The following is a 14,157-nucleotide window of genomic DNA, read 5'->3' on the forward strand; positions in this document are numbered from 1 at the left end:
GATATCTCAGCCCCCACCAGACTCCAAAGTCAGTTCCAGTGATGACACAAAAACTATATTAACCAAGACAATCAACTGCAACCACGCTGTAGACTTTCTTTTCATTTTACTCCTCCTCCCAGATGCTACTATACTTCTGATGCAACTCTAGCCCCTTTTTGTTGTTATTGTAGCTTTTGGTTCCAAGCTGGTAAAGGAAAGACAGTTGTAGTTGCCTAATAGTTACAAAAAGCAAATCCATTCCAGGTTCACCCAGTTAGTTGCAAGACCTGATCTGTGGTTGCCAGGCAACTACAATTCCACTTTCTCTTTCACCAAAATACACAGGAAAATAGTGTGTGCTACATGCTCATTGGGATGTCAGACACAGGTGGTCAGCCCAGGGAAGTATGAAAAACAGGTATACTATAATCAATTTAGTGAGGCCCCAATCTTTCATTTATTCTTGACGCATACACTAACCTCAATTTCTTTATTTTGAAGAATTGGCTTTTTTAAAAAGAAGTCTAGAGATGCAGTTTTTATAATAGACTTTTTGAGGTTTGAAAGTGTATTTGTCAGTGCAATCCTAAACAGAGTTATGCCAGTCTAAGTCCATTGAAATCAATAGACTTAGATTGGAGTAAATCTATTTAGGATTGCACTATGTATCTGTTTATATGCCTCTGTGAGGGAGGGCTGTAGGAACAAACTAGATTTTACTAAACCCTGTGCAGTCTTAAACAGAGGTTGACATTAATGAACTTTGAAGGCTATGTTTAGGACTACCATTAAAGACTTCACCTTCATAGTAAGTTCTGTGTTTTAAACTTCTCTTTATCATGTTATTAAATACAAGCTTTTTCAACACAACCCAAAGCTTTATTTTCTGTTACCATGTCAGATCAATCTATCTTTAGTACAGTATCTCTGAAAATTAATTTTCTGCCTTAGAATGTACAATTAGCTGATTACGTAAAGAAAGTGTCACAATGAACTAGAAATCAAAATGTGAATAACAAATTTGCTACTTATCCTTAGAAACCTTTGCTGGGTTTTTAAAAAAAATTATGTAAGTTTAGAGATGTATTTCAGAAAGCAAATTGTACACTGCAAAAAAAAATCAGAATATAGTTATTCAAATGAACAGTTTGATCTCCCGAAAGGTATCAATACACCTATTGCCTATCATGAAAGTGTGGCCAACCCAAATCTGAGCTGCAATGATATCCATTTCCTGTGTATAAGGAATTTTTAAAAGCTATGAAAGGAGTGGGAAGCCACGGCATTTAAAAGTTGTATGATTGTTAACAAATAACATATTATTGGTTCTTTATTTAATAGATGAACCCTTAGAAACCATGTCTTTGTTCATTAAGGGAAAATTCCAAAGTGACAATTTTTATCAGTATTTCTTTCAAGCATATTGAGCCCAAGGTTAATGTAGTACTGTGAAACCCGATTTTAATTAATAAATCTATGAACCATAAGAGAAATCTTTTACAGGGAATGTCCAGGAGCCAAAGAGCACTAGGCTCATACAGAGGACTAACAAATGCAAACAAAATGAATTTAATTCTCCGTGTTCAAAAGAAGGAGAATAGTTGCAGCTCAAGCAAAACAAGTCTTGAAGCTCCCTCCTGGAACGAGTTCTGGCTAATAATGGGGCGGAGGGGGGGGATTGTATTTAAGATATACAGTGTTATTTTTTAAATTAATAGTTGTTTGCTCTTCAGGAAAAACTCATGGAAATGTAAATCATGGAAATGTAAAATTAAGGCAAAAAATTAGCCCCCTGCTCAAGTCAAGAACAACAAACCAGAGGAAGAAGGCAGGGCTAGAACTTATACCTCTTATATTTATTTATTTACTTGCTTCATTTATACCCTGCTTTTCTGCCTGATGAGGACCAAAAGTCCCCATTCTCTGCTCCTCCATTTTATGCACCCAACACTATTGTAAGGTAGGCTAGGCTGAGAGAGTGTGACTGACCCAAGGTCATCTAACAAGCTTTCATGGTAGAGTGGGGGTTTGAACTCCCTTGTATCACAGGCCAATCCTCTAAAAACACAGAAAATAGGTACATCTTGGCAACTGGAATCCCACATTGACCTTGCTGAAACAGCTAGCTGGTAATTTAGCCAACTGGCTGCTTATTAGTTTCCCATCCAGCCACACCTCCCCTATGTTCACTAGGTTGATTAGCCCTTCCTCCTGTTTACCCATCTCAATCCTATTCCATGTGATGTGAGCAGAAAGAGACTGGGATCGACCCCAACCTATATATTTATAGCAAGGCTTTCTTAGATACAGAGCCTTATTTATTTTGTGCATTTTAGCCTGTCCCTCCAAGGAGTTCTAGGGCAGTGTACTTGGATCTTCCTCATCCATTTTACCCTCACAACCGTGTGATAGATAAGGCCAGAGGTCCCAAATGTGTCAGTACTTCCCTGGTGCCCACAGAGCTTTTTAGAAGGGCTTGTTATTGGTTACTTTCATTCAAATGGACGAGTTTTCAGTGGCTGCAACTGGTGCACTGGTGGATAAGGAGGACTGAATAAGCCCCCCAGTTTTCCTTAACAACTATGTGGTTCCATTTCCCCTTGTTTCTCCTTGCCCAGGCTTTTCTTATTATTCCCCTTTCTCTTTCTCCCACCTCTCAGCCTTTCTTTTGTTTCTTTTTTATTCCCCTTATCTTCTTTGAGAAATAAGCAGCTTTATAAATTTTACAGGAAAAGTTTTTTAAAAAACAGCCCCTACATTTAAAAGGCTTATTTATATAGGAAGCCAGATAGAAAATGCCACCAGGAATGCTTGCCAATCAAAGCAGAGCGCTTCTGACATTGATAGACCAATGGTCTACTTTCTCACTCTTCATAAAATGGCTTCATGTGTTCATCATGGAATAAAATGACACAGAGAGGAGTAGAGTGATGGAGTAGAGTTTAACCTCACTGACCTTTGTCATGGGTTCGTTGCAAAGCAGTAAGGATGTTTTGTTTTTGTCTTAAAGTAGGGATCTGAGTTGTTACATGAGGGGAGATGAGTGTTCAGGAGTAGAAGCTCACTCACTCCTTCTCCAGGCTTGCTGACCTCCTAGTGGCTGGACCATGCTTCCAATCAAAGAACAGATAATTATGACATATGACTAGCTTGCCTCTGAATAAGGCAACTTTTATGTGTTCAGCATGGTTGCCAATGCCATGTGATTCTTTTGCAAAGTGACAGGAGGTGTTGTGTTTGGCTCCCACCTCCTGCAGCAGCCATTTTGGGGTGGCACTCACCACCCTCTCTCAAAATTCCAAATGTTTATTTAATTTGATTAAGAGACTTATGCATTTGTCCAGGCCATCCTTGCTTTATGGTTTGTAATTTTTAAAATACAAGCACAAAATCCTATGTGAATAGTTTGGGTGGGTAACCATGTTGGTCTGCTGCAGAACAGCAGGATTTGAGTCCAGCAGCACCTTAAAGACCAACAAGATTTTCCGAGTGTAAGCATTCGAGAGTCAGAGCTCCCTGGCTCTCAAAAGCTTACACTCTGAAAATCTTGTTGGTCTCTAAGGTGCAACCAGACTCAAATCCTGCTCAAATCCAACATGGCTTCCATTTGCCTGGGAAATCAAGTTTTGTATTTTGCATGGAATTATTCCTTTCATTTTAATGAAGGATACGTTGACTATCCATAAGCAACTAAATTTAGGAGGCCTTGGAACTGTCCTTTTAACTTTTCAGTAAGGTCAACGTCTACTTTCCCTCTTGAATCATACCTGCATCTATTTTGGAAGTAAATGCAGCTCATGTCAGTACAGTCAACCTGAGGAAAGCTCAAGAATAATACTGGTATTATAAGGCAAGGACGAGAAAGTGACTGGCTTTGTAAACGTCTGGTTAATAGCTTACTTACTTAAGTACATCTTTATTTCTGAAACAAATGTTACAGTTAATTAAGCTGGTTTGTTGCAGCTTCAATTTTGACTCATGCCTGCAGACTTTACAAAGCTACAATGCCTCTTTATTCTCCTAGCAACACTGTAAACTCAACAAGGAAAGGAAATTGCACTGTACTTTGACTCATGAATCATTGCTGTGACCAGTATATGAATATCAGATACAGCAGTGATTCTGCTGCTACTCATTAAGATCAATTTTTGCAATACATGTCAAGAAACCAGGATTTGTTCTTAAGAACCTTGTTTCTGATTAAAAAAAAACCTTGATTTCAAACATGGATCAATGTAATCTTTTCACCTACTATGTCCCTCTCTTGTTTTTACCATGTATATGGCTATCACTGAAAAATAATCAAGTATCAAGAGTCTGGTGGTGCCCTCATTAAATTAACTAAGATCCAAACCCAGATTTTTCATATCATATCACATCCAGTCTGTTCCATGGGATCTGTTAAGCACCACAGTGTGGAAGCACACTTATCCACACAGCAGCTATGTGTACAGGAACTTGTTTTTCAGAACACTCCTGGGTTAGATTGGAGTGCATTTAGGGTTGCCAGCTTCCAGGAATCTCCCAGAATTACAACTGATCTCCAGATGATAGAAATCAGTTCCCCTGGAGCAAATGGCTGCTTGGGAGGGTAGACTCTATGGCATTATACCCTCTGAGGTATAATCAAAGTGGACTGACTATATTTGATAATTACTTGTATGTAATAATAGCATTTGGATTTAATACAGCACAAGAGTGTGCTGCAAAGCAGGCTGGACTCATTCAATTTCCTGTCTTTTTCATGAAGTCTCAGGAACCCACTCCTGTGCATTTGAAGAAGAAAATGCTTGATGTGTGTATCTTAGAAAAACTGCACGTAAAGGTCAAACTTCTAATCCAGAGTCAGTCCTGGCACATTCTACTACGTCAAAATGTTCATCTTCTCTGGCCTAAATCCCATTGGATCTGGGGGCTCTTAGAATTGTGATGTTCTGTAGTTGAACCTCTTGAAAAGCCATATTGCCTGCAGGACTTTTGACCACTTCCTCCCTTTGCTGCTTATGCATGACATTTGAAGAGTTTGAGCTGCCTTGCCCTAGAAAAGTGTACTTATTTTACCACCTCCCCAACTAATGTTACCTAGACAGAGTAATATAGTCAGAACAGCCGTGGCAGCATGTCCCTAGAAACTCTTTGTGTCTTTTAGATAGCATTGATTATTGTCATGTAACACCAAAGAAGGCAAAGCTCTAGATCAGATATTTAACACCTTAATGTCTGTGAGTCATCTCAACTTCTTTTCCTTCAACACGGTGTTCTGTAATGCAGGTGAGTCTTGTCTGGCATACTGTGGTCTGATTTGCATAGGTTAATCTGATTTGCATAGGTTAATCTCTATTCCACTACTACCAATTGATTTTGAGCCTATACATTAAATTTTTGTCACTCATATTAAACAGCTAGCTAAATAAATAATCAAAAATAAAGAGGCTTTCCCCACAAGTAAATGCCAAACAATAAGAAACCCACACCAGGGAAAGATTCAGTGAATAATATTTCTTAAATGCTATACTTAATGCAAAAATAATAATCAACTCTCATACAATATTTCCAAAAGACTTATCGTCCAATACACCCTTCAAGGTGATATTCAATGTCCCGGTGTCCAAAGGAGTAAACTTTGTAAAAAAAGCCGGAGTTCTGCGAGAAGAAGGAATGTCCTTAAGCGATGATTGTGCTACACAGAGAACCATCGCTTAAGGACATTCCTTCTTCTCGCAGAACTCCGGATTTTTTTACAAAGTTTACCCCTCTGGACACTGGGACATTGAATATCACCTTGAAGGGTGTATTGGACGGTAAGTCTTTTGAAAATATTGTATGAGAGTTAATTATTATTTTTGCATTAAGTATAGCATTTAAGAAATATTATTCTGTATGAGTGTTGATCATTATTTTTGCATTAAGTATAGCACTTAAGAAATATTATTAGCTAAATAAATAATGGCTATCTACTATTTGAAATATTGTGAAAATGAAAGGTAATTCCCTGGCTCAAATGAAGTTAACTCGAATGGCATGGCAGACATAATCAACAAATGTGACCACTACAAAACCTTCTCTGATGACAATATGTGTTAGGTGGTCAAGGGGCAGAGTAGCATCCACTCAGGGCAAGTGTGAGGACTGTGTATCTCCCTGCTGACTGTCAATGACAAATGGGGGAGGGGGCATTTCAATTTAGTTGTTTACTTAGTTAGCTTATATGCTGCCTTTCTACCTTTAAAAGGTACCCAAAGCGGTACAAAGAATTAAAATAATAAAAATAATTAAAAGCAAATTCAAAGTAATTTAAAGGTTACATGTAGCTGTATAGGTAAAAACAAAATCCCAAAATAAAAGCCATGTAATAACTTTTATTAGGGCTAACCCAAATGACACAAACTGATGTAAAAGCTTTTGAGTTCTTCAGAACTCTTAATAAGGCCGATGTTTCAGCATGGGGTGGGGCAGGGGATGCCTCAGGCTTTGGCTTATCAGCATCCTGTGTGAAATACTCAAAATAATTTAATTAATTATTAATTTAAAATGGTGCTGGCATGAGGTTGTATCCTTGACCTTCTGAAAGAAGAAGCAACAAATGGACAGATACAAGAAAAAGTAGTCCTTTGGGTACCCGAAGCCATTCAGGACTCTCCAGTTCAAAAGCAGCAACTTGCATGAAGCTCAGAATCGAGCTAGGAGCCAGTACCATTGATTTTATAGGCTTGTTGCTTCAGTGCTGAAGATAGCTGAGACATCCAGCTGTTATGGCAACCACGATAGTTTCTGTACTATGATGCAATCCAGATTGAAAAGGATCTTCTTGTCTAGATCACTTCTCTTCTCAGAGGTTTCTTGGCATGCTCTGGGCTCCTGCCACTGCTCTCTTACCTTTCTTTTGTTATATTTGCTTACAAAATTGAAACAAAAAGAGATATGCCATCTCTGATACTAACTGGTGGACTGACCAGTTTTCTTCTCACTGCCGAAGCATAAGCAAAATCCTTCTCCTGCCCCCCACCACACTTTCCTTGCATAACATTGATTGTACAAATCATTAATTGGATAATGCCATGTTAAATTAGTATCTTCTGTGATGTGGCTTGTCATATCCGTGCACCATCATCTCTCTTTGTGTTTGTGTAGGTTTTGAAAGTGCATTGAATGCATTTCCAAACAGTAGATCACAGGATGCAGCAGATCACAGACTTTAAAGCAGTGACATGACCCATCTCCCTACTAAGTTAAATGTCAATGCAGCTGCATCCAAAATGTGACAAAGAAACAGGCTGAGGAGGGACACAGCTAGGTAGGGCTACAGCCTACTCACCTGCATGAACACCTGTCAGCCAAACTGAGCTAGTTACAATGCAACATATTGTAGCATGCTTTTCCTATGTGAGCCCACTTCATATTCAGCCTGGCAGGACAGGCATAGTCCACTTTGCTTGACTTTTCCATGGAGGTTAACAGGCCACAACACTGCAACAATATTGCTATATAAAAGCATTCCCCACTGACTGTGTGCAATGCTCCTAAGGGCAATATCCAGGTAGCTCTAATTTCAGGGATCAGGCAAAGGCTTGGAACGTGTGATTTCCCCTCCCCCTCCATAAATACTTATGCCATACTTGCTGACAAGGACAGGCAGAGGAATAATAACGCCCACCACAGGTACAGCTTGCAGTAAAAGGATGTCCTTTCAGTTTGATGATTCCCACACTCCTCTGCCTGCTATTGAAAGTATGGGATAGTACTGTCCAGAGATCAGCCCTTAAACAGAACGGCGCTGTGCAAAGCGCAATAGCCAAGTCCAAATTTAAAAGAAAAACAATGGGATGAACTGATCAAAAAAGAACACGTAAGGTGCTATGGCAGAATCTCCCGCGGATTTGAAAGGTCTCCTTTTTGCCCTTCTGGTAATTCCATTGGAACCCAGAGCTCTCCAACTCTTCAGGGGGTCTCTGCGCTCTCCTTTCCCTCTTTGACTTTCATTTTACTAAGCTCCCAGCTGGAACCAGTTCAGCAGCAGCTACTGCTGACGCCCGACTCATTGCCGGTTACCTGAGCTGGGGAACCACGTGAGCGCCACATCATCTGGGTTTTTGAGCTTGAAAGTCAGAGAAAGGAGGAAGCAGGAAAAGAAAGAGCCCCGAAGAGGGGAAAGGGCTCGTTTCGATTCGCCAAAGGCCTGGCCAGGCGAAGGGGCCGCGCATTGTAAGGAGGGGGTCTTCGGCGCAGCTTCGCCGCGGGCTGCTGGAGGCCGCCCGACTGAGCCGCGACTGCCTTCCCGCCTCCTGCTGCGGCTACCGCGCGAGCCCCTCGCCCGCGACCTCCGCAAGCCCGGGAGAGGAGCCCCTCGCCCGCGACCTCCGCAAGCCCGGGAGAGGAGCCGAGCAGCGGCTCCGCGGCGGCGTGGCGGGCTGGCGCTCGGGGCGACAGCGAGGCGCTGGCGGGGGAAGATGCTGCAGTCGCTGGCCGGCAGCTCGTGCGTGCGGCTGGTGGAGAGGCACCGCTCCGCTTGGTGCTTCGGCTTGCTGGTGCTCGGCTACTTGCTCTACCTGGTTTTCGGCGCTGTGGTCTTCTCGTCGGTGGAACTGCCTTACGAGGACCTGCTGCGCCAGGAGCTGCGCAAACTGAAGCGGAGCTTCGTGGAAGAGCACAAGTGCCTTTCGGAAGCACAGCTCGAGAGCTTCTTGGCGCGCGTCCTGGAGGCCAGCAACTACGGCGTGTCGGTGCTGAGCAACGCCTCCGCGAACTGGAACTGGGACTTCACCTCGGCCCTCTTCTTCGCCAGCACGGTCCTATCTACCACGGGTAAGCAGCCGGCGAGCCCAGGCCTCGCTAACCGACCTTTCTCTCGCAGCTTCAGCCTGGGGCCTTGCGGTGCGCGCCTGAGGGCCTTAGCCCTGGAAACTCCTGCCAGATATAGAACGCCAGCCCTTCACCTCGGCCGTAAGTCCCAGGTTACAGGTAGCTGCTTCCAGAACAAAAGTCGGCCGACCTGGGCCTGACTTCCTCTGGAGTTAAGCCTCACCTCTCAGTCGAGAAAATATTCGCCTTTTCTGTAAGCATGACGCCTTTCCCTCGCCCCGTGTAATTCCATTTCTTCTGCCCAAACCCTCGGCCATCTTTTTCGAGAGCAAGGCTGTATGCGTCAAGGGTCACTCGAATCTATTTTCAGTACCTGGGACAAGTTCCGGAATGTATGGAGGCATAGTGAAGAAGATGCCTCAGAGTACATGCAAAGTGTCTTACTCTCACTAAGTACTACTAGGGTTCTAGTAGCAAATAGCAAAAAGTTTATGGCTTTTTTCCTATGGTTACCAAATTTAAACACCGGAACTAGTTCAGGCTTTAAAAAAGAGTTTCATTCAGGACAAAAATGCAGTTGTCCTTCCTTCCTGGCCAACCATATTAACAACTTTTGAAAGAAATATTATCATTAAAATTGGTCTGTGTTTCTGCTTCAGTTGCATAAAGACAGCATATAACATTAAAATGATGTAAAGGTGGCACAAAGCAACAATTAACATTTGTCAAAGAAAAGAGAGAGGATGAAAACAGTCTTCACAATCGTGAACAAAAATTAAAAGACTCAGCAACAAAACCCCATAGCCATAAATTTCTAAAAGAGTAAAAGACAGCAAAGGACAGAGATATTAGGGTATAATTTAAAATCGATTTGACCTAAATTGGTCCATAAAGCATGGGTAAAGCCTGCTATAAATGCACTATACATATTTGGAAATGGCTCTGATCTGTATTTTATCCCACACACAGAGTTAACATAAGGAAAGAGGCGGTCCTTAAGTATTCCATTCATTCCCAGATAATTTAGGTTATAAAAGTAAATACCAACATTTTGAACTGGGTCCAGAAAGTAACTATAAGCTATTTCAGTTCTTTCAATTCTGGAATAGGATGCTTCACATAGACTGTTAACTACATGACAAAGTTCTTCAGATCTAGATGTTCTGAGCCAGAAAAAAGTCATCAGTGTTGCATTGATAGGCCAGCGTTCACCCAACCATGCCTGCAGGAAGTAAGGTAATGTTTGTGTACTGTGGTTCATTAGGAAATTATTTCCTCTGTGTGTTGAGATTCTGTGTAATAACTTATGGCAGCTGTACATTCTTATAGATATCTGAGGGTTAGTTCCTCAGATAAAGACAAGATTATCTTCAGGGATCATCTTGATAAAAAGTTTGGTGGCCAAAGTAGAATGGCTCCCTTACCTGCTTTCTGGATGTGTAAGGAAAGTGATGCCAAACTAGAAGTACAGTTTTAAATTTTGAGATCCTGTCAAAAGATGTACATTCTTCATATGGTGATTCAAGTGTAAATCAAATTTAAGTGGAACTTATTCCTGCCAAGGTTACTCGATTTCTGGATCACATAAGAATTAGTACGTTGTTTTGAGGATTTACAGATGCAATGCGAAAAAGAGCTGGGCCACAGTATCAAGATGATTTGAGGCACCTATCAAATGAAATGATACATTTTAGATTATCTGAAGTTAGGAAAAGCTGGGGAAGTATTCCAAAGTTACACTAAATTAGCTTTTTAAAGTAGGTTTTGATGGCGGTCTTGAATTTTGCAATCTGGTTTCCATGTCTGTCATCAGCTGTTTAGGTGAAGATAAAGAGAAAAAACTAGAAAAAATTTACTAAGCTGTTTCAGGTCAGGAATTGGGAATGAATGCCTCTGTAACTTCAGAATAACAGTTGTACATGCACTATAAAAAGATTTATTGTATTTCTTTCAACAACATTCATGGGCTCTCAGTCTATCTCCAGAGGTACTATTTGAATAACTTTAAAAGTATTGCCAAAAGTGTTGCCTTAAGTGTTACAGAGAGGAGACTTCAAAAGGATAGTGACAGAAAGAGCATAAACTTTGGCCCCATGTTTTTGGTTCTCAGATTTCCAGTTAACTAGTGAAAGTACTTTACATTTATATATATAAATCCAACATGAGTGTTTTTGAAAGAACAATTTAGTTAAATTTAGTAAAAAATTGTTTTCAGTCTTTGACAGAACATCAGAAGCCTCATTTCATTATCATAAAACCACATGTTCTGCATGTCTTCTCGAAAGCAGCAAGTACATCACAGTGCTGATATGATGGCTGAAGGAAGGAAAGTTTCCTTCTGTGTTTCTCTCACTTTCTGAATAAGGTGACCTGCTGAGGACAAGCAAGTATTACATTTCCTGTTGCAGTGGAAAAACCGATTGCTCATCATGTGTGGCTGAAGGGGACAAGCACACCCATAACTAATTCATCACATATTCACAATCTGGATAGCTTAGTTATATCTCAGCAGCTGTTTTGTTCTGTGCTGTGTTTTTTAGTGTAATAAATGTATGTTGCTCTGAATCCTAAGCCAGTTCAGTTCAGTGTGGAGCCCTTCATCCTATGTCAGGTGTCTCTTGATTTAGAATACAATCTTTTTTTTCAAAGTTAGGCTATGTTCCTTCAATCATCTAGCAGTCCTATAGAAGCTCTGGGGCTACAACTGGATATAGTGGTATCAGGACTACTCTTGGGGTAACAATCCTTGAATGATATGAGTCAGGCTGAAAGATCAGAGCCAAAGTACTGAAGTGATGGAGGAAGGGATCTAGGGGATTTTTTTCTCATACGTTTTCCTGTTTACATTTAAAGCTGGGTATGTAGTCATGCTAGTGAGGGGAACTAAACATTGCCGTTCCCTGGACTTAACTCACTGAGCTTGGTTACTTTCAACACTTTCTTCTAACCCAGCCCACTTTTGGTATTGGAGTAAAGCTGGAATAAAAGTGCTGAAAGCAGCAGCCAGACATAGCAGACAAAGTGGAGGAGGAGGCAGGGTTTATCTCCTGTTAGCCCTTTATGCACCTTTGTTTAAAAACAAGCCCTACTATTAGACATGAATGGTGAAAATGTGTTTAGAAATATGTGGATCTTCTGTCATATCTAGTTTGACTCTGATCTGCAGAAATAGTATGTAAGCTTCAGATAATAACAGGTTAGACTTCTGTTTTTTTTCCCCCCAAAGATAATTTATAGTTGTTGGAGCTTTCTAAAATATTACATGCTTCCCTCCCCTGAGGCTCTATTCAGATTGAATAGAGCTACTGATCTTCTACTACAATACCCATTGTTTGTCACTTGGGATGGCAGTGTTATTTTACCTCCCTTATGTGGTGAAGGCTTGTTGAAACATTACAATTTTGTCTACATAATAAGTTGAACTAATGATAGGATTTTTTTTCAAAAGTGCACAGTATTTAACGGGATCCAGGGGTAATTTTTCGCTAATGAAAGACACTTCCATCACTGGAACATCATTTTGATGCCTTCTCCCCTCCTGTTCTGACCTCTCTAAAATATTGCTCTAGGAAACAAGGGACTCTCACAAACACCATGAGTGGTGAATTGGGGTGTTTGCCACGGGAGAGGGAATCAGCAAAAGTCATTCCCTTCCATTGGTGGAAAATTATTCCTGGATACAACCATTTTTATGTGAGATAGGGCTGGACCAAGAACAAATGACACGCCAATCAATGGATGTCTTTGATGTCTCAGTTTCTTCTGGATATTTTTGTTGCATTTTTAGCTCATTTTATATCCTTGATGCATGATTTTGCATGCATGATTTATTTCTCTCATAAAATGCTGTAGGATATATTATTTATTCATGACATACATGAGAAAATAAAAAGGACTTTTGTTTCTCAAAGTTCGTAGAAATTATTACATTTTGAAAATAAAAGTTCAATTTCTTGATATTAACACAATGTACTGACACTGGGAGAACCACACAATAGTTTTACAGTAAGTACATTGCCATCTTTACTCTGAAGATGAATTGCTTGTTCAATTTGCTTCAGCTGCTTACTAGGTAAATGAGTAGCCCCTGCCAGCCCACAATAGGTAGCCTAGCATCCCAGATAGTCACCTACCCTCTAGTTATACCCCAACATGAGAGAATGCTATTAAGGGGTAAGTGGTATATGTTAATTATCCCAATTTGCTACTAGTTTTCACAATGCATTATGTTGACGTTCTATGGGATAGGATACTAAGATCTCAGATTCAGTCTATAGATTATGCATACTGCTTGTTTACCAGTCTCCTAGTTCCCCAGCAGACACTTTCTGTGAGTTGGTGAAGGTGCTCTTGGATATTAGGTGCTGGACCAATCCTTCTGGGTGACTTTAACATTCATGTTGAGTGCTTCTCACCAGGGCCAGCCCAGGATTTTATAGCTTCTTTGGCTGCTATGGCCTGTCTCAAATCATGATGGGCCCAACACATGAAAAAAGTAACATCTTAGATTTAATCTTCTACAGTGAGCCCTTAAGCAGAGGTCTTGTTTCAGGGCTGGAGATTTGGCCTGAACCATGGTCTGACCACTGTCTACTTATAGCAAGGGTGAATATGGCTGAGATGGCCCACAAAAGGGAGGGCAGTTAAAATGGTCCACCCATGGAGGTTCATAGATCCTTCTGGAGGATTTTAAGATTGCAAGTACATACTTTGCTGAGGGTATGGTGGGAGCTTGCAATGTGAATCTCCTCAGAGCTGTTAACCAGATTCACAGAATCACAGAGTTGGAAGGGGCCATACAGACCTTCTAGTCCAGCCCCGTGCGCAGTGCAGGATGAGCCTAAATCTGACAAATACTCATCCAGCCTCTTCTTGAAAACTGCCAGTTAAGGGGAGCTCACCACCTCCCTAGGCACCTGATTCCACCTTTGAACTACTCTGGCCGTGAAAAAGGTTTTCCTAATATCCAGCCAGTACCTTTCTGCATGTAATTTAAGCCTGTTGTTTCAAGTCCTATCCTCTGCTGCGAACTGGAACAGCTCCTTGCCCTCCTCCAAATGACATCCTTTCAAATATTTAAAGAGAGCAATCATGTCCCCCCTCAATCTCCTTTTCTCCAAACTAAACATTCCCAAGGCCCTCAGCCTTTCCTCTTAGGGCTCCGTCTTCAGCCCCTGATCATTCTCGTCACTCTCTTCTGCACCCTCTCAATTTTGTCCACATCATTTTTGAAGTGAGGCCTCCAGAACTGCACACAGTACTCCAGGTGTAGCCTGACCAAAGCAGTATTGAGAGGGACTATGACCTCCTCCGATTTCGATGCAGTGGCTCCTTGTTGACTTTACCTGCCCTTTGGAAGGAAACCTGCACCGAGAT

The 14,157-nt window shown here is 41.2% G+C and overlaps 1 protein-coding gene across 1 annotated transcript in view; it reads left to right on the forward strand.

Annotated features, from left to right (window-relative positions):
* The first annotated feature begins 8,341 nt into the window (after window positions 1-8,341).
* Window positions 8,342-14,157, forward strand: part of KCNK1 (potassium two pore domain channel subfamily K member 1) — a 43,224-nt gene continuing 37,408 nt past the window's right edge. The window contains exon 1 of the mRNA XM_054996251.1: window positions 8,342-8,784. Within this exon, the coding sequence (XP_054852226.1) occupies window positions 8,430-8,784 (355 nt within the window). The 5' untranslated portion in view covers window positions 8,342-8,429. The remainder of the gene's footprint in view (window positions 8,785-14,157) is intronic.

The sequence above is a fragment of the Eublepharis macularius genome, chromosome 1 (assembly GCF_028583425.1).
Source record: "Eublepharis macularius isolate TG4126 chromosome 1, MPM_Emac_v1.0, whole genome shotgun sequence".
Taxonomy (NCBI): Eukaryota; Metazoa; Chordata; class Lepidosauria; order Squamata; family Eublepharidae; genus Eublepharis; species Eublepharis macularius.